The 24,413-nt window shown below is 44.5% G+C and overlaps 2 protein-coding genes and 3 non-coding genes across 6 annotated transcripts in view; 1 reads left to right on the forward strand and 4 right to left on the reverse strand.

The window, feature by feature from the left end:
- The window catches only part of Dipk1a (divergent protein kinase domain 1A), a 73,935-nt gene extending 68,554 nt beyond the window's left edge, over positions 1 to 5,381 (forward strand). The window contains exons 4-5 of the mRNA XM_057771411.1: positions 2,406 to 2,582; positions 3,923 to 5,381. Coding sequence (XP_057627394.1) covers positions 2,406 to 2,582; positions 3,923 to 4,735 — 990 coding nt within the window. The 3' untranslated portion in view covers positions 4,736 to 5,381. The remainder of the gene's footprint in view (positions 1 to 2,405; positions 2,583 to 3,922) is intronic.
- A 1,054-nt stretch (positions 5,382 to 6,435) lies between these two features.
- On the reverse strand, positions 6,436 to 15,396 carry Rpl5 (ribosomal protein L5). Of its 2 annotated transcripts, none has more exons than XM_057771412.1 (8): positions 15,306 to 15,396; positions 14,000 to 14,069; positions 13,802 to 13,917; positions 12,348 to 12,482; positions 11,117 to 11,319; positions 9,949 to 10,126; positions 7,095 to 7,183; positions 6,436 to 6,591 (listed from the first exon to the last, which is right to left on the reverse strand). In XM_057771412.1, exons 1-8 carry the CDS (start codon positions 15,306 to 15,308, stop codon positions 6,492 to 6,494), a joined length of 894 nt encoding a protein of 297 aa, XP_057627395.1. In that variant the 5' UTR covers positions 15,309 to 15,396; the 3' UTR covers positions 6,436 to 6,491. The 2 variants fall into 2 exon arrangements, with proteins under 2 accessions (XP_057627395.1, XP_057627396.1); XM_057771413.1 differs by having other exon boundaries at positions 7,095 to 7,179; positions 9,948 to 10,126.
- Positions 6,898 to 7,030, reverse strand: LOC130876631 (small nucleolar RNA SNORA66). Its single transcript, XR_009057293.1, has one exon. It is a non-coding gene; the product is annotated as a small nucleolar RNA SNORA66 (small nucleolar RNA).
- LOC130876630 (small nucleolar RNA SNORA66) lies at positions 9,526 to 9,658 on the reverse strand. The gene has a single exon (XR_009057292.1). It is a non-coding gene; the product is annotated as a small nucleolar RNA SNORA66 (small nucleolar RNA).
- LOC130876628 (small nucleolar RNA SNORD21) lies at positions 10,198 to 10,291 on the reverse strand. The gene has a single exon (XR_009057290.1). It is a non-coding gene; the product is annotated as a small nucleolar RNA SNORD21 (small nucleolar RNA).
- Positions 15,397 to 24,413: the final 9,017 nt, after the last annotated feature.

The raw sequence follows: 24,413 nt of genomic DNA on the forward strand, positions 1-24,413 counted from the left end.
AGCTCCTGTCCAGTTTTTGTGGTTTGATACTTTTATTCAGTAGGTATTTGTTTAGGAAGGCATGGTGGCACGTGTCTACAATCCAAGCACGCGGGGGCTGAGATGGAGGATCACTGCACATTTAGTGTCAGCCTGAACTACCTGGAAAGACCCTGACACAGTGGAACAAACAGAGACTTGTGAATCCCTTCCCCAGCGTCTTAGAGGAGTGCTATGTGATGGACAGCTGTCCTTAAGCAGCCGGCCTTACCCAGAAGGGTGGGAGACACACAGCTCATAGATGAGCAAATAAATAATAAAATCATTATAAATGTACTTTCTATCTGGGAAAAACACAAGGTGAAATAGCAAAGGAGGTGGAGACAGATGTGCTTGGGAGCTGGTACTCACAGTGCTGGGGTGTGGCTCAGATGGAAGAGTGTTTGCCTACCCTGCGCAAGGCCCTTGGTTCTGTCCATGGCGCGGCAGATCCCTGTACTCTCAACTCAAGGGGTAGAGCCAGGAGGACCAGAAGTTTAAAGTTACCTTTGTCTACATAGCCAGCTTGAGGCCAGCTTCGGATTCATGAGTTCTTGTCTCAAAAATAAATGAATGGGTCAGCACCATAAATCAAGCTGGTATTCAGGGAAAGTTTTTTAAGATAACATTTGAGCTCATACTTCAAGAGGAATTAAACTGTAGGCATAGGAGAATGAACTAAATCACAAGTAAACCACAAAAAGCTGATAAATACGATGCAGAAGAACTTATCATTAAAACAATATCAAGAAAAAACAAGATTATCGCAGTTTTCCTGGATGAGGTTCAGGACAAATGACTGGGTAATGAGTCAGCCTGCCTGCCAGACTTCAGTCTTGAGGTTTGGCTTTTTTTATAATCCCCTATGAAGGACTTCCACCTGGTGTAACTGAAAGTCCATCTGTCTGGGGTTCCGAATATGATTGGGTATATTTTGATATGCCATTATTTATTGGCACAAAAAACCACGATCTGTCAGATTGTGCCCCCTGGAGTGCTGCGGATGGTGGTGGCCAGCTCTCTGTGGGAGCTCAGAGTAAGGCCTTAGAAGATGGGGTAATCCGGGGTAGGCCTGAGCTCCCCAGGGCCGCTGTTCCCAGGCTCCTGTCTACCTTACAGTGAAGTCCACAGCCAGAGTCCCAAGGCCTCAGCTGCTTTAGGGAAGGAAAATTCAGGAGCCTTCTGTTAAAACAAAGTTCAGGTTCCGGTTGGGGGTGGGTGTTGGAACACACCTTTAATTCTGTGAGTCCAAGGTCAGCCTAGTCTGTGTAGCAGGTTCCAGGGCAGCCAGAGCTACAGAACAGAGAAGCCCTGTCTCAGAAAACAAGCTAAATTCAGACATTGTGGCACATAGCTTTAATCCCAGCACGAGGGAGGCAAAGGCAGAGTTTAAGGCCAGCTTGGTTCACAGAGCCCATGAACGAAAATCTATAACGAAAATCCCGTCTTAGAAAGGAAAATAAAACAACAACAAAAAATTCCCATCCCAAATGGAGATATGGGACAGAAAGATGAGACTGGACATGATCAGAGTTAAGGCCTACAGCTCCTGAATGTGGCATCCAGGCTCCTAAGAGCTCCAGCAGACTCAGCCCTGGGAGTCGCTGAAGACTCTTGTGCTGCCTGTGATACCCTCGGCACACACTCCTGTTCTTCACATCTGCTTCTAGTTTCTTTTGCAAGTAACTTTACTCCATCTTAATAATTATTTTTGCATTTAACACAACGTTTGCAGGAAACTTAGCCTTGCATAAAATGTAGTAAATACTATATAATATTAATTTGATACATACTAACAGCCTGAGTGGCTTTGAGAGATTCTAAATCTTATCTGCAGTTTTGGGTTTTTTTTTTTTTTTTCCGAGACAGGGTTTCTTCTCCTAGCTGTCCTGGAACTAGCTCTTGTAGACCAGGCTGGCCCTGAACTCACAGAGATCCACCTGCCTCTGCCTCCTGAGTGCTGGGATTAAAGGCGTGTGCCACCACTGCCAAGCTGTATTGTGTATATCTTTTAAAAGTTTTTTAAGGAAAAAGCTTTGGGAATACTTCAGATTCGCATTCAGAAATGAAGTCGGGAGCTGGTGTGCTGGTGCGTGCGTAGAAGTCGGGAGCTGGTGTGCTGGTATGCGCCTAGAAGTGAAGTCGGGAGCGGGTGTGCTGGTGCGTGCGTAGCATTCAGGAGATTAAGGCCAGAGGATTTGAGACCAGCCTGTACTACACAGTGACACTATCTCAAAAGATAAAAATAAAGTCACTGATATAGTTCAGTGGCTCAGTGCTTGCTTATGTTGTGTAGAGGAGGAGACCCTGAAAATATGCAGCTGTCTGCTTTGTACCGTCTCCTCTCGTATGATACGTAATGCAATTTGCCATTCTTTTTCACAAAGATGTATTTAGGAATTTGGGATAATCTACCAGGTCTTGTGAAATGTCAAATGGAACAAGCTCTTCATCTTGATTTTGGAACTGAATTGGAGCCAAGAAAAGAAGTAGTGCTATTTGATAAACCAACCAGGGGAACTACTGTGCAGAAATTCAAAGAAATGGTCTACAGTCTCTTTAAGGTGAGTGTGTCTAGTCCTGCACCTGCAGTGTGAAGCTGGGTTCACATGGAGGAACCCACAGGACCCTGTCTTAACTCATCGTATTGTTGGCATTCTTTCCTTTTGAGCCTCCGTCCTGAAAAAATGATCCCAATAAAAGGAAAAAAATGGATGTTGACCTTTATATTATTTATAATAGCTATAAATAGAATCGAGGGGCACTTGATTGCTGCACATTTTGACATTCAGTTGATAACAAGAGCCAGGCACAGCATCTTATACCTGGAATTCAGCTACTTGGGAGACTGAGGAGAGGCGGGAAAGTTGCCTCAAGTTTGAGGCCAGTTTAGTTGGGCTACATAGTTAGTTCCAGGCCAGCCTGGCCTACAATGTGATGCCATGAGCATAAATAAGTCTGATACAAAAAAAAAAGTGAAATAAAATTAATGTAGTCTCAATAGCTGGATTCCTATTATAGTGAGACAAGGATCACTAAACTATATCCCTAGACCTTCCCTTTTATCTTTTGTTTTTTGAGAGTTTCTCTGTGTAGTAGACCAGGCTGGCCCCGAGCTCACTGAGTCTGCCTGCCTCTGCCTCCTAAAGGCCAGGATTAAAGGTGTGCTCCAGCTTCACCCAACTCCTTTTTAGCTTTTTAAAAATTTACTTTGAAACAGACTAAATTGACCAGTCTTTGAATTGTAATCCTCAGCTTTCTGTATTATTTCTAGTATTATAGATGTGCACCATTACATTGGATTTGAAATTATTTAAATCCATGTTGGTGAATGCTTACAATCCCAGGGTTTGGAAGGCAAAGACAAGAGAAGCCGTTCAGGCCTACATTTGACCATCTCAAAAGAAAGCCTGTTTAGGTTTTTCTTAATTTTTTTTTTAGGTTTTATTTTCAAAAAAATAGTAACTAGAAGTAATTTACTTTCTTATTCTAAGGAAATGGCTCAGAGGTCACTTACCGCCAAGCCTATTGAGTTCAATCTCCAGAGCCAACACGGTACAAAGAGGGAACCGATTTCCACAAGCTCTCCAACTTCCACCCCACGCCAGGCCCATACATACGCTGCATGTGCCCAGACACACACACAATATACACATGATAACCATGTTCGGTGTTTGGGAGGTGTAGGGCATTCTTTCTGTGGCAGGGTAACTGCTAGCATTGGTTTTGTTTTGGACTAGAGATTAAATTCAGGACCCTCACACATGGTACCCTAGACTGGCACTAAGAACATTTCAGCATTTTTTTATATTCAGACTTATTTGCTAAGATACACAAGCTTAAATTAAGGATCCTCCTAATTTTTATTCCTTCTTTGTAACTCAACAAATCTTTATCTTGACAGGCAAAATTAGGTGACCAAGGAAACCTCTCTGAATTGGTCAACCTCATCCTGACAGTGGCTGACGGAGACAGAGATGGCCAGGTCTCCTTAGGAGAAGCAAAGTCAGCATGGGCCCTTCTCCAGCTGAATGAGTTTCTTCTGATGGTCATACTTAAAGATAAAGAACACACCCCCAAACTAATGGGGTTCTGTGGTGACCTCTATGTGATGGAAAGTGTTGAATATACCTCTCTCTATGGAATAAGTCTTCCATGGGTCATTGAACTTTTTATTCCATCTGGGTTCAGAAGGAGCATGGATCAGTTGTTCACACCGTCTTGGCCTAGAAAGGCCAAGATAGCCATAGGACTTCTAGAATTTGTGGAGGACGTTTTCCACGGCCCCTATGGGAACTTCCTCATGTGCGACACCAGTGCCAAAAACCTAGGGTACAATGAGAAGTACGACCTGAAGATGGTGGACATGAGAAAAATCGTGCCCGAGACCAACCTGAAGGAACTTATTAAGGACCGCCATTGCGAGTCTGACCTGGACTGTGTCTACGGTGCAGACTGCAGAACTAGCTGTGACCAGAGCACAATGAGATGCACTTCAGAAGTAATACAGCCAAACTTGGCAAAAGCCTGTCAGCTACTCAAAGACTATTTACTGTATGGTGCTCCAAGTGAAATCCGGGAAGAACTGGAAAAGCAGCTCTATTCTTGTATTGCTCTCAAAGTCACAGCAAATCAAATGGAAATGGAACATTCTTTGATATTAAATAACCTAAAAACATTATTGTGGAAGAAAATTTCCTACATAAATGACTCTTAGTTCTTTTGGATAGCATTGTCATCATTGAGAATCTACATGTAATTTTAAGAACATTTAAGCCATTAAAAGAATGGCTTCTGTCCCCGAGCCTATGAAGCGAGTTATCACCTGAAATGTGTTGACAGTAACGGCAGGTGTAGGGCCAAGCTATGTTCAAAACTCATCCCTGCCCTTTCATAAGTACATTCACTGTTAATATTTTGACTGAAATTAATGCTGTGAAAAGCCTCATTCCACAGAGTGAGTGCGCTGTAGATCTGTTGGCAAATCCCATTGCTGGACACGTTGTTTGCATTGAAGCTGCTATGTAAACGAGGACATTTATATATGAATTTACTAATGTTTTAGCATGGTAAAAAGTCTGCACATTAACTCAAATTAAAAATGCCACACAGGTAAATTAAAATGACTCCTTTTATTAAAAGACTGGTTTGTTGTATTATACTTACACATTTTAACTTCATATGGAGTTTAGAAAGTTAGGAGCAACTCTTAGCTTCACATGAAGTTGCCACTGACTGGAATTAACCTGAAGATCTGATGGGGTCATCTTAGCATCAATCATCAGCCAACAGACATCACCTCATGCTGGGGATGTACTTACGTAACCGTTTTCATGAAGCCCAGTACCATAAAGCGGAGCCTGACATTTTAAGAGGTTCAAATCCCGAACCACCTCAGCTGACAAATAAATCAAGGCTATTTTGACAGCATAAATCAAAGACCATTTTTCCTTCTTGTGGAACCAAGAGTTACTTCTTAGGAGACATATAAATGTATCACACCCAGTTTTTTTCCCCATGTAAACCTTATAAATTCAAGATTTAATACTGGACCTTTTTTAAGCTATCTTCCTATGTATATTCAAGTCTGGCACATACCTTTCAAGATCTGCATAAAACTTAAGGCCAGGCAGTGGTGGTGCACGCCTTTAATCCCCAGAATAGAGGCAAGTGGACCTCTGTGAGTTAAAGGCCAGCCTGGTCTAAAATATGAGTTCCAGGACAGTCAGAACTGATTCACAGAGAAACCCTGCCTTGAAAAACCAACCAGCCAATAAACCAATAAATAAAAACTAAGCCTAGGGGCTGGAGAGATGGCTCAGTGGTTAAGAGCACTGACTGCTCTTCCAAAGGACCTGGGTTCAATTCCCAGCACCCACATGGCAGCTCACAACTGTCTGAAGATCCAGTTGCAGGGGATCTGACACCTTCACACCAATGCACATTAAATAAACTATAGAAAATATTTAAAAAAAAAAAAAAAAAAAAAAAAACTAAGCCTAGAAAAAAAAGCCCACAACCCTTTCTGTTCAAATTGTTAAAATCTGGACTTGTCATTCTCAAATCTTCCAGCCATGGATTCACACTGGTTTGCTTTCAAGATTGACTCTGAGGTATTTTCTTCTCATTGGAAGAACTATATCCCAACGATCGTGGGTCTGTAGCTTACCAGGTTTGACACGCTAAAGGATAGCGATTCCTTCCAGGAAGACTAGAAACCCAAGAGCTCCGCTGGAATCCATGTAAGATGGCTTTTCTGGAAAAATAACTAAGCTTGTTTTGTTGAGGTGGGGAAATTGCCAGCGATATGGATATACTTGCCCAGCAGAGGCAGTGGACCTCAGTTCCACGCCTTTGGTTTCATGACTTCACACTATCCCCCAGTTTCATAATAACAGCTTAGCTAACACAGAAATGGCTGCTTGGTCAATAAGTTTATTATCTTTATGAAAAACTCTTCATAAAAAATTGCTTTAGCTATCAGCAGCCCGCTCCTGAGCTCTGAGGAAGCTTGCCTTCTTTTGAGCAACCCGATCTTTCTTCTGGGCAAGAGACATTTTGGGACGGTTCCACCTACAGAACAAAGTAAAAAATAAGAAAGGCAGGAATATAGCCCCCAAGTTCAGCTGAAAAGCAGCAGACTTTATAACAGATGGAGGTTGAAAACCTCATTATCTGGAGATGATTTTCATAGATAGGTCAATCAATCTCTCTCCTTTAGGTGACTGTACTTACGGCAATCCTCACGCCTCAACCTCTTGAGTGCTGAGATCACAAACTGTGCCACCACACCCACCTCAAGTTTTAGCATATACTTAGCTGCAATGGCTAGATTCTCATTGCCACCCTCAGCCTACTATTCAAGACTAGGAGGCAGACTGTTGTTCTGGGACAGAATGGGCACCTCAGTAGCCGTCTGAGGTCGGTGCACTGCTGTCACCACAATTGCTCTAGCAAACCTGGTTCCCTTAGCCGCTGCCACATTATGCAGAGCTAGTGATCGAGTTTGCATAACTGCACTGAAAGTCTGACCAGCGAGATGAAACCTTATTACTAGAGAACAGTAGAACACAAACCTCTTCTTCTTCACTTCTCTCTTGGGCTTCTTTTCGTAGACTGGATTCTCTCGTATAGCAGCATGGGCTTTCTTATACATCTCCTCCATCTGGAACAAAGCAAAGCAAACAGTATTTGCCTTCTCTTCAGACGCCCTATTAGTGAGGGACAGCACTTCACTGCCTGCCCAATCTCAGCTCTCTAGAGAACTAAGCTGATGTTTCCTGCTTAAACACCAAAGTGTACCCTACCTCTTCCTCACAGCGTTCTCAGTGTCTACTGACAACAAACTTAACTTTTCAGAAATAAACCATTACCCGCAATCTACTGTCTGACCTGCATTTTTTCAAGGTAAGGCACATACCCAGACCAAGGGCCTAAGATGGGAACTATACAGGGCTGAGGAAGGTCCACTGACAACTGAGTCAGTGAAAGGACACAGAAAGGGGTCCCCACCAAATCTAGAAACCAATTTCTTTCATCTCATATATTCCAGGTTTACAATCTACTTTTACATGACAAGCTTTTTAAAGCAATTCCCAGCACTGAGGACATACACTGCCATTTATTCTTTTTTTTTTTTTTTTTGGATTTTTGAGACAGGGTTTCTCTGTGGCTTTGGAGCCTGTCCTGGAACTAGCTCTGTAGACCAGGCTGGTCTCGAACTCACAGAGATCCGAGTGCTGGTATTAAAGGCGTGCGCCACCATCGCCCGGCTTATTCTTATGCGGTAGTTAGTACAGTCTCTAGAACCTCAAACCTTACCTATCCGACTAAATTTTGTTGCTGGAAACTTGATTCTACACTTGTTTAAAAAAAAAAAGCTCCTCCAAAGCAACAGAGAAACCCTGTCTCACCCCCTCCCCCGTCAAAAAAACAAAAACAAACTCAAGGTAATCCTGAATGTGTAGTATTAACTCCAGCTCCCTTTTAAGAAGGGGTGTTCAAAAGCCAGGTGGAGGTGCACACCTTTAATCCTAGCACTTAAGAGGTAGAGGCAGGCGGATCTCTGTGAGGCCAGCCTGGTCTACAGAGTGAGTTTCAGGACAGCCAGGGCTATAGAGAAACCCTGTCTCAAAAAAAAAAAAAAAAAAAAAACCCCACAAAAAAGTTAATTTCTAGCCTAGGCCTGCAATCCCAGCACCTTATATGCTGAGATTTCATTTCAGAAAATAAGTCCCCCACCATAGCTAGAAAGTCTGCCTGAACAACGTAGACAACCTGGTTCTTCCAACAGAGACAGCTTCCCATATGTAGATGAGGGGGTGATTTAGGTGAATCATGTCTGCAGAGAATACAAGAACACAGGAAGAGAATGCTGCAGATAAAATGAACTACGGGAGTTGGCGCTGGTGGCCTTTAATCCCAGCACTTGAGAGGCAGAGGCAGGCAGATTTCTGGGAGTTCAAGGCCAGCCTGGTCTCTGAGTGAGTTTTAGGAAAGGCTCCAAGAGCCACACAGAAAAACGCTGTCACAGAAAACAAAACAACAAAAAAAGCCTGGGATAGAAGCTCAGTGGTTGAGCACATATGTTCAGCCCTACAAAAACCTGGGTTTAATCCTGAATACCACAAAATAAGAAATATTAGCCAAAAAGCAATGTGGCATGAACACAGGAAGCTACTAAGAAATATACATCTCGAGGCAGGAGAGATGGCTCAGCCTCTTTCAGAAATCCTCTTTCAGAAAGCAACCACATGATGGTTCACAACCAACTACAATGGGATCTGATGTCCTTGGTTATGCAGGCATAACCAGGTAACGCATGATATGTATGTATAACATAAATCTTTTTAAAAAATGCACCCAAAGCCCAGGAATGTGACATTTTGAGCAAACACAACATAAGTAGGTCAAAACAAGACCCAGAAAAAGCCTGCAGAAGCACAATCACCATCTTAAAAGCTCAAGCTGTGAATTTAGCTTCAAATGACATCCAAAGCATACGACCACAGAAAATGGTGCTTCCCATTCCATACTTTACAGTTACAATAGTTTAGTAATGGTGTGATGTGTTCTCTATAACACACACACACATTTCTGTTTTCGAGACAGGAATTAGCTCTGGAGACCAGGTTGGCCACGGATGCACCTGTGTCTTATTCCAGTGAGTTAATCTGCACCATCCTAGATTTCTAATACCAAATTCACTCTTGCAAACACAGTACCTCCTCTGACCCCCTACTTTTGCAAACAACCTGTACAGCTCCCCAGGATTAATAAACTCTAAAATATATTTTTTCATTCCATCCAAAAATCAAAATGTTAGTCACAGTAGGGCATGGCAGTACATGCCTTTAACCCCAATACTAGGGTAGGGTTTGGGAGGTAGAAGCAAGACTATCTTAAGTTCAAAGACAATCCTGGTTGAATATCAACTTCCCTGGTTATGTTCAGGAGAAAGTGAAGCCTGGTAAGAAAAACTAAAGAATGAATAATGAGAAACAGCAGACCTGTTCTGGGACAGAATGGGCACCTCAGTAGCCGTCTGAGGTCGGTGCACTGCTGTCACCACAATTGCTCTAGCAAACCTGGTTCCCTTAGCCGCTGCCACATTATGCAGAGCTAGTGATCGAGTTTGCATAACTGCACTGAAAGTCTGACCAGCGAGATGAGGGAGGCAAGCAGTGCAGGAACCACTCCCGCTACCATGTTTGTGCCCAAGACTGGAGATCCTGGAAGCTCACTCACATAAAGTACCTTCCCACCCAATGCTAACTCCACTTAAGGCAGTAGCAGCCCAGGAGCCTATCTATCCACCCAGAGAAACATGCAACCTTCCTTTCTGCAACTGAAAGAAACCTCAGTTAAGATTACAACCCACTGAAACAAGTATTTGCTCAAGTGAACAGGCATGTTCAGGTAAATTTTTACCATGTCTGGAGTAACGTTGTTCTTTATGTACTGAGAGAACTGTTTCTTGTAAGCATCTTCATCTTCCTCCATTAGGTAGCGCATGTAGTCTGCAACATTCTGACCCATGATGTGCTTACGATGTACCTCTGCGTTGAACTCCTTGCTTTCAGAATCATAACCAGGGAATCGTTTGGTACTAAAATGAAATTTTCATATTTTAGTGTACACACAAAGAAACTACTACATTCCCAGGAATTCACTTCAAGAGCTGCCATCAGTCCCGTCTTGAAACAATTATTGCATCATATGCAATCAAAGGACCAACTACTAACTGCTCAGTTAGCAGGATGTCATCACTAGCAGCTCATCTCTGAATTCCACAAGATAAAGACTCCATAAACAAATTTGCTTTTCATCTTCAGGGTAGTTTTCTAGCCATTCTCTGTCTCCCAAGCATTTACATAGCCAGATCAGCACTTCGTTGGTTCTTTCGATTTTGACAAGGTTTCTGTGTGTAGCTTTGGAGCCTGTCCTGGCACCAGCTCTGCAGACCAGTCTGGCCTCCAACTCAGAGATCCACCCGCCTTGCTGGGCTTTTGAACAGTCACCAGTATTTTCTAGCACAAGTGTCCCTGCCCACTGGCACAGGAAGCAGCCCCAAAACTCATCCCTCAAATCCTTTTATTTCTCAGTACCTAGGATAAGAGGAATTAGTGATTTGTCTAAAGTCACAATGAAGATATTCAAGGAGCAATTTATAAGCCAGTAAGTCATCTACTTGACAAAAATCACCAACTTCAAGAAACTACAAGTTAATCTACTTAATTTCCAAGAATGCCCAGCAATCTTAATTAATGGCTGGAAGCTTTGTTTCTAAATGTATATTCTAAAAGCCACATTTCCCCCCAACTCAATAAACCAACTTTTACTCTGACCAGAAAAAGAAAATGCACAGGGCTAGGCAGTGGTGTCACACGCCTTTAATGCCAACACTCAGGAAGCAGAGGCAGAAGATTATCACCTCAAGTTCCAGAGTAGCTTGGGCTAGAGAGCGAGACCTTGTCTCCCCTTTTCTAATGCAGGTTACAGTCCCTTCCTGTGCAGTTATCTAACATGCAGCAGGCACAGAACATGATCAACAGGAAATACTGGAGTCCAGGCAGAAACCTCGAATACGATCTATTACCTATGAGGAATAGACAAGCCTCCATCCACAGCTCCCTTCAGGGCCCCGAAAACTTTATTGCCAGTTGTAGTTCGAGCAAGACCAGCATCCAAATAGCAAGTGAAGGCCCCAGGCTGACCATCGATGCTTTCCACATTGTACTCATCTCCAGTCACCTCCACTTGGCCTTCATAGATCTTGTCCATACCAAACCTATTGAGAAGCTACGAACAGAGAAGGCAACATAAAAACCCATCTCAGTGCACTCAAACCACCCCAAATGTATTTCATCTAACAACGGAACAATTTGATCCTTACATTTACTTGTGTGATTTTTGTATTTCTTCAGTCGTATTTGGCTACAATTTCAACATCTTCAGATGTAGTTTTAATAGATTTTAGGTAGGATCCCAGGCTGAAAGGAACAACTGCCTGCAGCTCTGCTGTGTAACGTCTTAATCTGGGCTACTCCTCTGCTGGTACATTATCTGGCTACGGCTTCACCATAAGCCAAGACCTCACTAAGCTGTTTTTACCTATCATAGATAGCAACATTCCCCCTACAAAAGTATATTTTAGCAACCCAGGATGATGGGGTCAACATTGACACATTGCTTGCCGACTACACTGCAAAACAGTCAAAACTGAGAGCACAAAAATAAGGCAGATTTCCTATTTCCACCTCCTACTAGTAGATCCTGTCAATCACGTAAAGAGAAACAAACATGTTAATGTCCACCCTCCAAAGAGGGGAGGATATTTTCTTAAATTTTAATGTCTAAATAAACTACCTGTGATAGATAGCCCATCAAATCAGATTCTAAGGATCTTAGCAGAACACTCCTGACCTACATTTTTAATGCAGGCTGGTAGAAGATTCACACACCTCTAGGTAGTTAGGTCTTTGCTGGCCAACTAGCCATTCTCAAAGTGACTTTTCAAATTCAAGATTAAAAGCTAAGTTCTGGGCTGTGAGACAGCTCACTGGGTAAAGGTACTTTGCTACCCACCCCTGGAACACACGGTTAGAAGAGAACCAGCCCATGCAGGTGTCCTCTGACCGCCAGTGTGCTGTGGTAGGCGTGTGCCCCACGCATACACACAAACAAACACATAACAGCAGCTCTCAGAGGCATTAAACAATCTGAAATACTCAAGCTACACCCAATGGATAGCAAACCGCAGACTCCACCACTGAAGAAAATTCTATCAGAGCTGGTCTAGACAGATCCAGAAGTCACAGGTGACGCACCCTGCGGGCCAGCAGCAGGCCAGTACAATAGGCGGCAGCGTAGTTTGTCAGGCCGACTTTCACACCGTATTTCGGCAGTTCGTGTGCGTAGGCGGCGCAGACTATCATGTCCCCCTCTATACGGGCATAGGCAATCTGCAGGGAGAAAAAAACAGGTTAGTATTTGTTGCTCCAGTACCGGTCCCACCTAAGTCCTTTTAACAAGACGAGGGAGAAGAGACATCTATGAACATCTGTGTGTGTGTGTGTCATCCCCACCCACATCTACAAGTTACCACTTGTCAACTACACAGAAATTTAGCAAAAAACATAGTATGGCTAAAAAACATACTACACGTTAGAACTTAGTTACAATCACAAAAAATAAGTAAATAAAAGTCAGGGCTGTGGTGCCAAATGCATTGGAGGCAGAGGTAGGCAGGGGATCTCTGTGAGTTCAGGCCAGCCTGGTCTACAAAGCGAGTTCCAGAACAGCCAAGGAGATATATTCTGTCTCAAATCTCCCAACCCCAAAAATCAAGTAAAAAACAAACAAAAACCCCCCAACTCTTAAAATATCCTTTAGGCTAAATTCAACTAAGCCTTAGCTAGGTGGTGCTCAGTTATCAGAACATAGACAACCCTCCCTTCGCAGTCAATAAATTTGCATAGAAAGCAAGTGCACCCAGCAAGCAAATTTCAGCTACCCAGAACTTACGTGCAAGTTCTGAATACAGGAACTGCCATTTCTTAGAGGGCTTCCACACATTTTTGTACATTTTAAAACCCATTTCAAACAGAAATAACAAGCTGGCTTTTCAATTCAGGACCTTACTGTACAGCCAGGTGGTGATCCTGCTTGTCAGCATCACCTTTAACAATGGGGGCTGGAGACGGCTCAGTGGCCTCGCTGCTCTGGCAGAGCCAGGCACAATTCCCAGCACCCACATGGTATCTCACAACTGTCTGTAACTCTAGTTCCAGGTCACCCAACATCCTCATGCAGGCAAAACACCAGTGCTCATTAAATAATAGTAATAAAAAAGTGCCTCTTTAATGAGTCAAGTGGCACAGAGTAAGAGCCAGGAGCTCGTGTACGACAAACTCCGTAGGAGTAATTAATTCGGAGACTAGACTACATGCAAACCTGTTTCCCCAGCCTTTCTCCCAAACTCAATAAAACTGGGTCAGGATTTCCAAACCTGTCCAAAAATAGCAACTTTTTTTTTTTTTTTTTGGAGACAGGAGTTTCCTGTAGCTTTGGTGCCTGTCCTGGAACTAGCTCTTGTAGACCAGGCTGGCCTTGAACTCAGAGATCTGCCTGCTGGTATTAAAGGCGTTATGTGGCCACCACCCAGCCAAAAATAGCAATTTTGAAGCCTCAGCTTTAAACCTAACTCCAAGAAAACCTTCTCTATCACAGAGACTAAATAGAGTTGTAGAGTCTGATCACACAACGCTCAAACATAACTCACCTGGCAGATGATGTCTCTGTTAGTTACACGAACTATCATCCTGTATTTGGGTGTGTTGTACTTATTTTTGTCTTGGATCACTAATCGTTTCCGAGCATAGTAGTCGGTTTTACCCTCTGCAAGAACAAAAAAATTTAAGACGGATATTCCACCACGAAGCCGATTCAGAAACAAGACCAGGAGAAAAGCTGCTCATACCTCGCCGCCTTCTGAATCTCACTTGGTATCTCTTGAAGTAGGCCTTGTTCTTGACAACTTTCACAAACCCCTTTAAAGGGAAAAAAAAAAAAAAGTCATCAGTGTTTTACTAAATGTTTCAATGTTATTTTTCAAGCAGGCTGTCACTATGTAGCCCAAGACGACCTAGAATTTGATAAGCTCCTGAGTGCTAAGTTAATAGGCTCCAATCACTTTGCTTTAGTCTATACTTCTGACCTGAGTTAACCCTGTAACAATAACATTCAAAAGCAAATTAATACAACTGTCAACTTGTAGCATGATTCCAGACTGGAATCTACAACCACTCTGGAGCAGTGGCTCTCAGCCTTCCTAATGCCGTGACCCTTTAACACGGTTCCTCACACTACCTCATAACTGTAATTTTGCTGTTATGAATCGTAATGTAAATATCCAGTATGCGACCCCAACCCACAGGCTGAGATCGTGCAAACACATAACCAAGCATCAGAAAAGCTGTAAAGGTGGATGCAGAGGCAAGGCCCGAGACTCAGCCCTCCACAGCTGCGGGATCCTACTTCTACTAAGCAGGTATAAACTCATCTTCGTATTCTCTTTAAACACCCTTTCAACTCCTTCGCTTACTTTCTCGTGAACTGGTACCAATTGATCCCTGTGCCAACCTGGGAAGCATCACCCTGGACAGCAATCTGTGCTGAAAACTGGGCACCTCACCTCGAGAATTTAACCTCACAATTATCACTTCCTCCCTGCGTTTGGTGAAGAACTCAACTGAGTGCCTCGGTGCTCCGGGACGGCGTACACTCCGCGGTCACTCACACTGGGCAACGCTACCTACACCCTCAGTCCACCTCCCAGGTCCGATTTCAGCAAACACACCGAAAACGAGGACCAGGCACTAGCTAGGAAGGGGTTGAAGGGGTTAAGAGCCGCCAAATCCCAAATGACGCGTGCTCCCTTCCGGGATCAGGAGTGCCACGGCGCCCAGCCTCCGCTGACAATCCCGGTTTAAAGGCCACTTCCCCGGACCGGGCCAGGCTTCCGCCCTGCAGCCCTCGGGACGCCCCGAGAGGCCGCCGGGGTCGAGCGGGGTGCCCGCCCCAGCAAGCCGCGTCCCGGGCACCCAACGCTGCAGCCCCTCCCCCCGGCAGCCATGAAGGCCACGCTAGGAGCGGCGGCCGCACAGCCGAGAATCGAGTGCCATCTGCGCCCGCGCCACACGGGACGGGTCCCGCGCGGGCATCGGCGAGAGCAGGGGCCGCTGGCCCCGTGCAGGCGCCGCCCTGAGCCCCCGATGCCCACTCACCATGGTGCGGAGCAGAAACCCGCAATCGCGGCTCCACGCAGACCTGCGGGCCCGGCGGCGCTAGGGGAAAAAAGACCGGAGTGTCGTGCGCATGCGCAGTATGTAGCGCCGCAAAGACGCCGGCGACGTGGGGAAGAAAGCGGCCGGAGTCGTCAAGGCGCTCGGTCTGCCTCCCCCTGCTGGCCGGAGGGTGAATGTCAGGGTTTGGGGTTTTTGATTTTTTTTTTTTTTTTTTTTTTTTTTTGCCTTGTCTCAACCCGCAAGCAGGATTGGCGGTGAGAACAGGGAATACAGGTTTTGGATTTTTTTTTTCTCTAGGACGTTTTTAATCACGCACACACACAGAAATACTTATATTTTTTTTCCCTAAGCAGGAAAGAATAAAATTAAGTTAAATAAAAATAAATTCACGCTGAAATCATGCCTTCCCATGACTCGAATTACTTCTGGAGTATTCATCTAAATTCGCAGCACACAGGGCCAACAGGAAGCGGGGCCCGAGAGCCCCAAGCTTGAGTTAGGAGAGAGTTCCCTTCCTGGCATCTTCTTCTCGTTCTCCAGCACGTGACGGAGTGCGGATCTCCAATCAGTTCTTAGTTACCCGGTAAAAACAAAACGAACCCCACCGCACTATCCTGCTGTACTTCCGTTGTCTCCTGGATTCCTGACATCGTCGTTCGTTTTCTCTCCCTCCATCACTCTGAGCGAGCACTCTGAGCTTATTTAAGCCCCCTTCCTCGAAAGTTTTCTTTTTAGGGCTGGGGAGGTAGCTTAGTGTTGCTGTCTCCACAAGTGGAAGGGACCCAGGAAGGAGGATCCGAAAAAGGTGCAAGGTTAACCTGGGCTGCACAATTATTTAAACATGTGAAAAGAACAGTTATATATAAGAGTGAGAACTGTAAACTCAACGAGAATTCAATCTGAAAACTGCTTCCTGAAACAAATTCTCTATGCCCAATTATTTTTGGCAATAGTATTTTATTTATGTGGTTTTTGTGTTTTTTGTTTTTTTGAGACAGGTTTCTTTGTGTAGCCCTGGCTGTCCTGGAACTACCTCTTTTTTTTTTTTTAAGATTTATTTTCTATTATATTATTTTATACATATACACAATGTTCTGCCTGCTTGTGCTCCTATAGGCCAGAAGTTGGCACCAGACCTTATATAGGGGACTGTGAGCCACCATGTGGTTACAAACTACCATGTGGTTGCTGGGAATTAAACTCAGGACCTCTGGAAGAACAACCAGTGTTCTTAACTCCTGAGCCATCTCTCCAGCCCCAGAACTAGCTCTTTATAGCAGGCTGGCTTTGAATTCACAGAGAGCCACCTGTCCCTGCTTCCCAAGTGCTAGGATGAAAGTCATGCATCACCACTGACCAGCACAGCAATAGCATTGTCTGACTCTACTGCCCTAATTTTTCAGGGGGTGGAGGGCAACCTAAAAATATTTTTATATTGCTGGCGGTGGTGGTACACACCTTTAATCCCAGCACTTGGGAGGCAGAGGCAGGTGGATCTCTGTGAGTTCGAGGCAGCCTGGACTCTCCCTCTCTGTCTCTCTCTTCTTCTCTCCCTCCTTTTCTTCTTCTTTTTTTTTTTTTTTTTTTTTTTTTTTTTTTTTTTTTTGGTTTTTCGGGACAGGGTTTCTCTGTGGCTTTGGAGCCTGTCCTGGAACTAGTTCTGTAGACCAGGCTGGTCTCGAACTCACAGAGATCTGCCTGCCTCTGCCTCCCGAGTGCTGGGATTAAAGGCGTGGGCCACCATCGCCCAGGTTTCTTCTTTTTTTTTTTTACATATATTTATTTTGTTGGGGGTGGGCCATGTATGCCATGGCCAACATGTGGAAGTCGGAAGACAACTTTCCAGCAATACTCAATCATCTCCTTCCGTACGGCTCTGCTGATCAGATTTGGGGCATCAGGCCCAGTGGCAAGGGTGTTTATCTGCTGAGCCATCTCCTTCCTGTCCCTGCATTGAGTCAGGTGCTCAGCATGTAGCTCAGGTTGGCTTCAAACTTGTGGTAATCCTTTGCCTCTCCCTGAGGTCAAAGGTCAAACCATACCCAACTAAATTTAATTACTTTTAAAAGTCAGATCTGTTTAGGTTTTGAACACTTGCGTTGACATAATTTAGAGCAAGTAATAGTACATAAGTAGATAAATTCATTTTTCTGAAGAGACTGATGTACTCCTGATTTGAGCACCTTTATTATCTCTCTGTGTGTATGTATATAAGTGTAAGCTTAACTGTGACATATGTGTGTGGGTGTGCACACGCAAGGCATTAAGAGGATGCCGGGTGTCTTCCTCTGTTACTCTCTACCTTAGACCAGGCTGGCCTTGAACTCAGAGACCCACCTGCCTCTGCCTTCTGAGTACTGGGACTAAAAGTGTGTGCCACCAGTGCCTAGCCCCTACTTTATTCTTTTGAGGCAAAGTCTCTTGCTGAACAGGAAACTTAACTTTTTTTGTGGCAGGGCTGACAGCAAAGGTCTGTTTTCTTCTTGTCTCTGTCCTCACAGTGCTGAGGTTACAGGAATGCCTGGGACCACACCTGGTTCCAGGTTCAGGCTCAGTAAGAGACTACCTCAAAAGAATACGGTAGAGAGAAACACAGGAAGACGTCAGCACCCTGATAGCCTCTGTGTGTGCACATCACATACATAAGACGCACTCACACTTACACAAACTAGCAAGGCAGTGAAGGTGCCCAAATAAATAGCAAATTAGTCTCTTCATAAAAATGAACTTTGAGGATCTAGGTTCCACTACAAGTAACAAACAAACTGGTCATGACAGTCATCTCTAATCCCAGCCCTGGGGAGTGGAGGCAGGCAGGTCACTCAGGGAGATCTCTGGCTACACTGGAAGTTAAAAGCCATTCTGGGCGAGTGACGGAACAAACAAAGTGTGTTGTGCTATTTAGATATGACACTTTGTTATTTAAGAATCAGCCTTCCCCCCAAAAAAGAATCTTTCCCACAGGGATGGAGAAGTGATTCAAAGTTAAGAGTAGTCACTGGTTCCATTCCCAGCACCCATACAGTGGCTCACAATACCCTTTCCTGACAGGCCACCGTGGTCATGCATGCATGAAGTGCACAGTCATACTTACAGTCAGAACAAAAGTATTTTTTCAAAAAAGAATCTTCTGCATTCATTGTCAGAAAGAAAGAACTCCAGAATTTAACTTTTTTCCTTGTTAAAAAAAATGAAAGTATTCCTCAAGTCCTGCTACACGCAAAAGCAGTTCTCAAATGTCAGCAACAGCAGAAACCAAAGTCTTCATGACCTTCAGAAACAATTGCCTTCTGTTTTGAGGCCACAGCACAAGAAATCTGCGTTAGCATTTTCCTGGGGCCTAGAAGGTGTCAACTCCAGAGGAGATGCTTGGAGTTTCTGGTTCACAGTGTGCTCAGGGTTAGTCGTGGCCATAACTATGTGTTGCTTTTGTTTCATAATCATACATTATTTAATAATGGACTTTTTTCTTTATATTTATTTTGCGTATGGCTTTGTAAAGTTTGAGGCTGGAGCAAGATGCTTTTCTCCTGCCTGGGTCAAAGGAGGTTCTTCTTGGAAACTTTTACACACGCCAAAGATTCCAGGCTGTAAAACATCTGTGCTGTCCCATGTCCGCTGGACTTTCACTGACTTCTCTTGATCTATTGTTGATCTCAGTGACTCAGACTTGAGTGGAAGAAAGAAAATGGATCTCTTGGGTTTTTGTATATTCAAAATAGCATAAGCAAATGTACAACTCGGTGTTAGGGCACTTCCCTAGCGTGTGTGGAGCCCTGGGCTTGATCTACACCACTACCCTCTGTCCTGGCGAGTTTTATGTCAACATGACACAGACAAGATCAGCAGAAGGAGGGGTCCTCAATGGAGAAGATGCCTCCTTAAGATCCAGCTACAGGGCCTTGTAATTCAAGACAAGGTCTTGAATGCCATTTGTAATAGAGGATGGAAGGCCTTGAACTTCTGATCCTCCTGCTTCTGCCTCCTAAATGCCAGGATTATAGGCATCTCTGTTTTAAGAGAGGCTGAGGTGTTGTGTGAGAGACTCCCTGCAGAGATAGCACACACACGTCTGTTTCACTGAAAAGGGAACCAGAACAAAGTAACAACTGCATTGTGCTGGACAGTTTTATGTGCTGGATAGTTAGAGTCATCAGAGAGAAGGGAGCCTCAGCTGAGAAAATGCCGCCTTAAGATTGAACTGCAAAAACAAGACTGCAAAGCATTTTCTTAATTAGTGATTGATGTCCGAGGGCCCTCCCGACACCCTTCCCATTGTGGGTGGTACCACCCTGGGCTGTCCTGGGTTCTAACAGAAAGCAGATTGAGCAAGCCAGCAAGCACCACCCATTCCTGGCTTCTGTATCTGCTCCTGCCTCCAGGTTCCTGCCCTGTTTGAATTCCTGCCCTGACTTTCATGATGATGAACTGTGATGTGGAACCGTAAGCCAGACAGACCTTTTCCACGTTGCTCTGGCTGTGGCATTTTCTCACAGCATAAGGGTAGCCCTGACTAGGACATGCACCAAAGTCCAACTTGGAGTCACTAACAGGACTAGGGGGAGGGGGTTGCTTCAGGTGCAGAGATGACCGAAAGCAGCTGTTTCTCCAAAAAGCTCACCCAGAACGCCTTACAACCCAAGAACACTGCATCCCTCGAGTTCTCTAAAAATTGTGCTCAGCAGGTTTTCTCTGGGCAGCTCTGCCGATCAGAGTCTCCTCCGCCCACCCCACCCCCACCCCCCGCCCCAACTGTTTACTCTTTGCCATAAAGCTGGAAGAGGGGCCTTCAATAGTCAACCGTGCAACTTTCTGCTTTCTCAGAAATGTGGCGTTTGTTCACCGGAATCTCAATGAGCCTCTCCCTCTCTCCTGGAGGGAATATTTCAGTTAGGCCACGCCTCCGCCTTTTTAAAGATTCATACTCTAGACCAGGTTGGTCTGAAACACATTCAAGCACCTGTTTTCTCAGAGAGGGAAGAAAAGTTAAAGTGGCTACTTTCTGACTCAGGCAGAAAAACAGCAGCAAATGACCTTGCAGGTGTAATTTTAAAGAGGAGGAAAAGGGGCCGGGCGGGGTGGCGCACGCCTTTAATCCCAGCACTTGGGAGGCAGAGGCAGGCGGATCTCTGTGAGTTCGAGGCCAGCCTGGTCTACAAAGGGAGTTCCAGGACAGGCTCCAAAGCTACAGAGAAACCCTGTCTCCAAAAAAACAAACAAACAAACAAACAAACAAAAAAAAAAAAAAAAAAAAAAACGCCGGGCGGTGGTGGCGCACGCCTTTAATCCCAGCACTCGGGAGGCAGAGGCAGGCGGATCTCTGTGAGTTCGAGACCAGCCTGGTCTACAGAGCTAGTTCCAGGACAGGCTCCAAAACCACAGAGAAACCCTGTCTCGAAAAGCAAAAAAAAAAAAAAAAAAAAAAAAAAAAAGAGGAGGAAAAGGGGAGGCTTGTGTTAGAACCGGCTAGGATGCCGTGGTAAAGGGGGGAGGGGGAGGGGGAGAAGGGGGGAGGGGACAAGAAAAAGGGGGAGGAGTATTTGTCCTGGAGTGACAAAGGCCTGTCTCTGGATAGAGGGGAGACAAATGTGTCGTCTAGGTAAAAGATGATTTATAAAAGTAAAGGGGCAAACCCCGCGTTAGGATGAGGAGTTTAATTTTAATTGGGCATGTTAATTAGATGAGCCAAAGGGGCTTTCTGATTGCTCGACTTTGGCCATTAACTTAGTGAGGAAATGGCCAAGTAAGGGAATAGACCTTAGTGGCTAAGTCTAGGAATGTAATCTAAGGGTTTTTAGCAAGGCAGGAGGATTGAAGGAGAAGGCCAAGGCCTGAGAGCCACACGCTCTAGTGAGCTAGCATCCATTACTCATTTCATATCTCAGGGGGGACTTGAATTTGAGACAGTTCCACCTTAGCCTCCCAAGTGGAGGCATATAAATTTTTTTTCCTTAGGATTTATAAGCTAGATGTGGTGGTATACGCCTTTAATCCCAGCACTTGGGAGGCAGAGGCAGGTGGATCTCTGAGTTGGAGGTCAGCCTGGTCTATAGAGTGAGTTCCAGGACAGCCAGGGATATACAGAAAAACCCTATCTTGAAAAATAAAAAATATATACATATTTTTTCTTTCATGTATATGAGTATTTTGCCTGCATGTATGAATATGCACCACACGTATGCCCTACTGATGGGGAGTTCAGAAGAGAGCATTGGATCCCCTGGGACTGGAGTTACAAGTGGCTGTGAGCTGCCATGTGGGTGATGGGAACCCAGTTTCCTCTGACACCGAAAAACCCATCGTGCAGGGAAGCTCCTTAAGCAGGAGGGTAAACAACCCAAAATAATTTCAGGAAGTCCCTGAAACCTACCAGATTCACCAGGCTCCTCTCTGCCAGAGTAACAATAAAAACTGAGTCCTTTTCTTTTTTCTTTTTTTTGGGGGATTTTTCGAGACAGGGTTTCTCCATAGTTTTTGGTTCCTGTCCTGGAACTAGCTCTTGTAGACCAGGCTGGCCTCAAACTCACAGAGATCCGCCTGCCTCTGCCTCCTGAGTGCTGGGATTAAAGGTGTGCACCACCACTGCCCGGCAAACTGAGTCCTTTTCAAACTCAGTTCCAGGCTGAGCTGCAAAGAAGACTCTCAGAGGAGACAAACCTGCAAAGAGGAAAACTCTGAGCCCAGAGCAGCTGCCAGGAAGACGCAGAAACCAGCCAGGCTGCCTGTGGGAGGTTTGGCCAGCTGAGGCACTGGAAAGGACACTGTCCAGCCTGCTGATCTGCCCCAGGCTGTGCAGTGTGTTCCATGTTCCCAGCCTTGTGAACTGCCACTTATGCTGGGGTGGGCCTTGGTGGCACAACTGTCTTTGAGTCATTTCTGCTCCTGTAAGTAACCTCTCGCCCAAACTCACTGGTTCACCAAATTTGACTTTGGTGATATTTGTACCCTGGTCTATCAATCTGGGGTGAGTAGACTGTGTTGCATCTTCCCCCAGGAAAAATTTTGTTTGTCACATGGCATGAAGGAGCCAGAATAGGGTGTTAAATTCCTGAAATTGGAGCGGGAGAATTGTGCTCTTATTCTGGTCTCCTGGCTGCTCTTTCCTGTTTCTGGTGGGCAACTATTCGAGGGCGATAGCTCTCTCTCACCATGGTACTGAGGATATTAATGTTCTGGATATCTATGCTCATTTCTCTTGACTTGTGAATAGAAATCAACTCAGTGTTCCCTTTTTTGTTTGTTTGTTTTGAGACAGGGTTTCTCTGTATTGTCCTTGCTGTCCTGGAATTCTCTCTGTAGACCAGGTTGGCCTCAAATTCTCAGATTCAAATTGCCTGCCTCTGCCTCCCCAGTGCTGAGATTAAAGGCATGCCACACCACCATCCAGCTTTGATGGAGGAAGGTCATTGGCTAATAAAGAAACTGCTTGGCCCATTTCTGTTCATGTGTGTAGCACCCCAAGGAGCGCTTACCGGGAAGATTCTAGCCTACGTCCATCCTGGGTCGGAGCTTCATCGCATTTGCTCTGGAGAGGAGAGCATGGCGTCTGTCTCTCAGAGGAGCTGCCCTGCATCTGCCTGGGAGAGGGGAGCATGGCGTCTGAGCTCACTTCCTCTTCCTCCCAGCATTCTGTTCTGTTTACTCCACCCACCTAAAGGCTGGCCTATCAAATGGGCCAAAGCAGTTTCTTTATTAGCCAATGACCTTCCTCCATTATTTCCCCTTTTTCTGTTTAAACAAAAAGGAAAGGCTTTCACTTTAACATAGAAAAATTACATATAACAAAACAGTTATCAAGTAAGAATTACAGTTACAATATTTACATCTATTTTATCTTTATCATAACAAAGGAAAACTATAACTACAACTAACTATTCTTCAACTCCATCAAAGACTCGAGAAGGATACAATATTACCCAAGCAAACAAGAAATAAGCAACTTCCAAACTCTAGAAATAACAGAGACATCTCGCTGCCTGGACAGTCACCCAAAGTTCCTCTGTATCGTTGGGGCATCCATCTTCAGCCTATAGGCCCATAGTTTCCAGCAGACTTTTCCATGAAGCAGGAAATTTCAAAGGCAGTTCAGTCACTATCTGCTGTGTCCTGCAGAATGTCTCGCAGACTCTTTCATGATTCAGGAACCCCGAAAGATCATCTCACTTTTAGGCAAGTTCAGCAGTCCTCTCTCTGCGGGTTCTTTTTGTCCAGTTTATGCAACAGTCCAGGCAAGAGCAGTTTCTTGCCCAAATGGCTATCAAACTCCATAAGATGCCTCTTCGATGCCCATCTTCTTTCTTCTTGAAGTAGATTGGTGCTGCCAGGAGCAGACGTGTCTTATTGTCATGAAAAACCCTAAGTTATTAAAACACTTAAAATGCCATATTTTATAATCTTTGAAAGATATGAAGAATGCCTATCTAAAATATATCTATGTACATCTAGAAAATCTAACATGACTACAAACTTGACTATTATAGATAACTATTCATTAACAACTTATATACATAACATTTTTACATGAGCTACACAATCACAATACCTTAATCAATATCAGAAATATATATACATATAACAAAATTGACCTTAAATTTATATCAACAAAGCAAAATTTATATCAATGTAAATTATTCGTATCAATCCAACCCAGGATGGACGTAGGCTAGAATCTTCCCGGTAAGCGCTCCTTGGGGTGCTACACACATGAACAGAAATGGGCCAAGCAGTGTTTAAAAGAATACAGTTTGTGTGTTGTTATTTCAGGGCATAAGCTAGCTAGGCAGCCATGAGCCGAGCTGTGGGAAGAGGCCCACAGCACCCACTACACAGCTTTGTACCCGTATTTTATATAATTAATATGGTGTGGTCCTATAATTGGATTTTTAAACAGATGAAGTCTACAAGGCTTGAAAGGTGCAAAGGGGGGGGGGAGAACTCATCCAATAAACTATGCAGTGTTCCCTTCCTAACCAAGACGTCAGAGCTCCATGGAAATGCATGTGAAGATTGCAGAACTAGTCTTCAGGTGGGAGGGGAAAGACCTTGGTCGACAGAAACTGCTTCACTTTGCCTGCATGGTCTAGGATG

The sequence above is a fragment of the Chionomys nivalis genome, chromosome 6 (genome assembly GCF_950005125.1).
Source record: "Chionomys nivalis chromosome 6, mChiNiv1.1, whole genome shotgun sequence".
In the NCBI taxonomy this organism is placed as follows: domain Eukaryota; kingdom Metazoa; phylum Chordata; class Mammalia; order Rodentia; family Cricetidae; genus Chionomys; species Chionomys nivalis.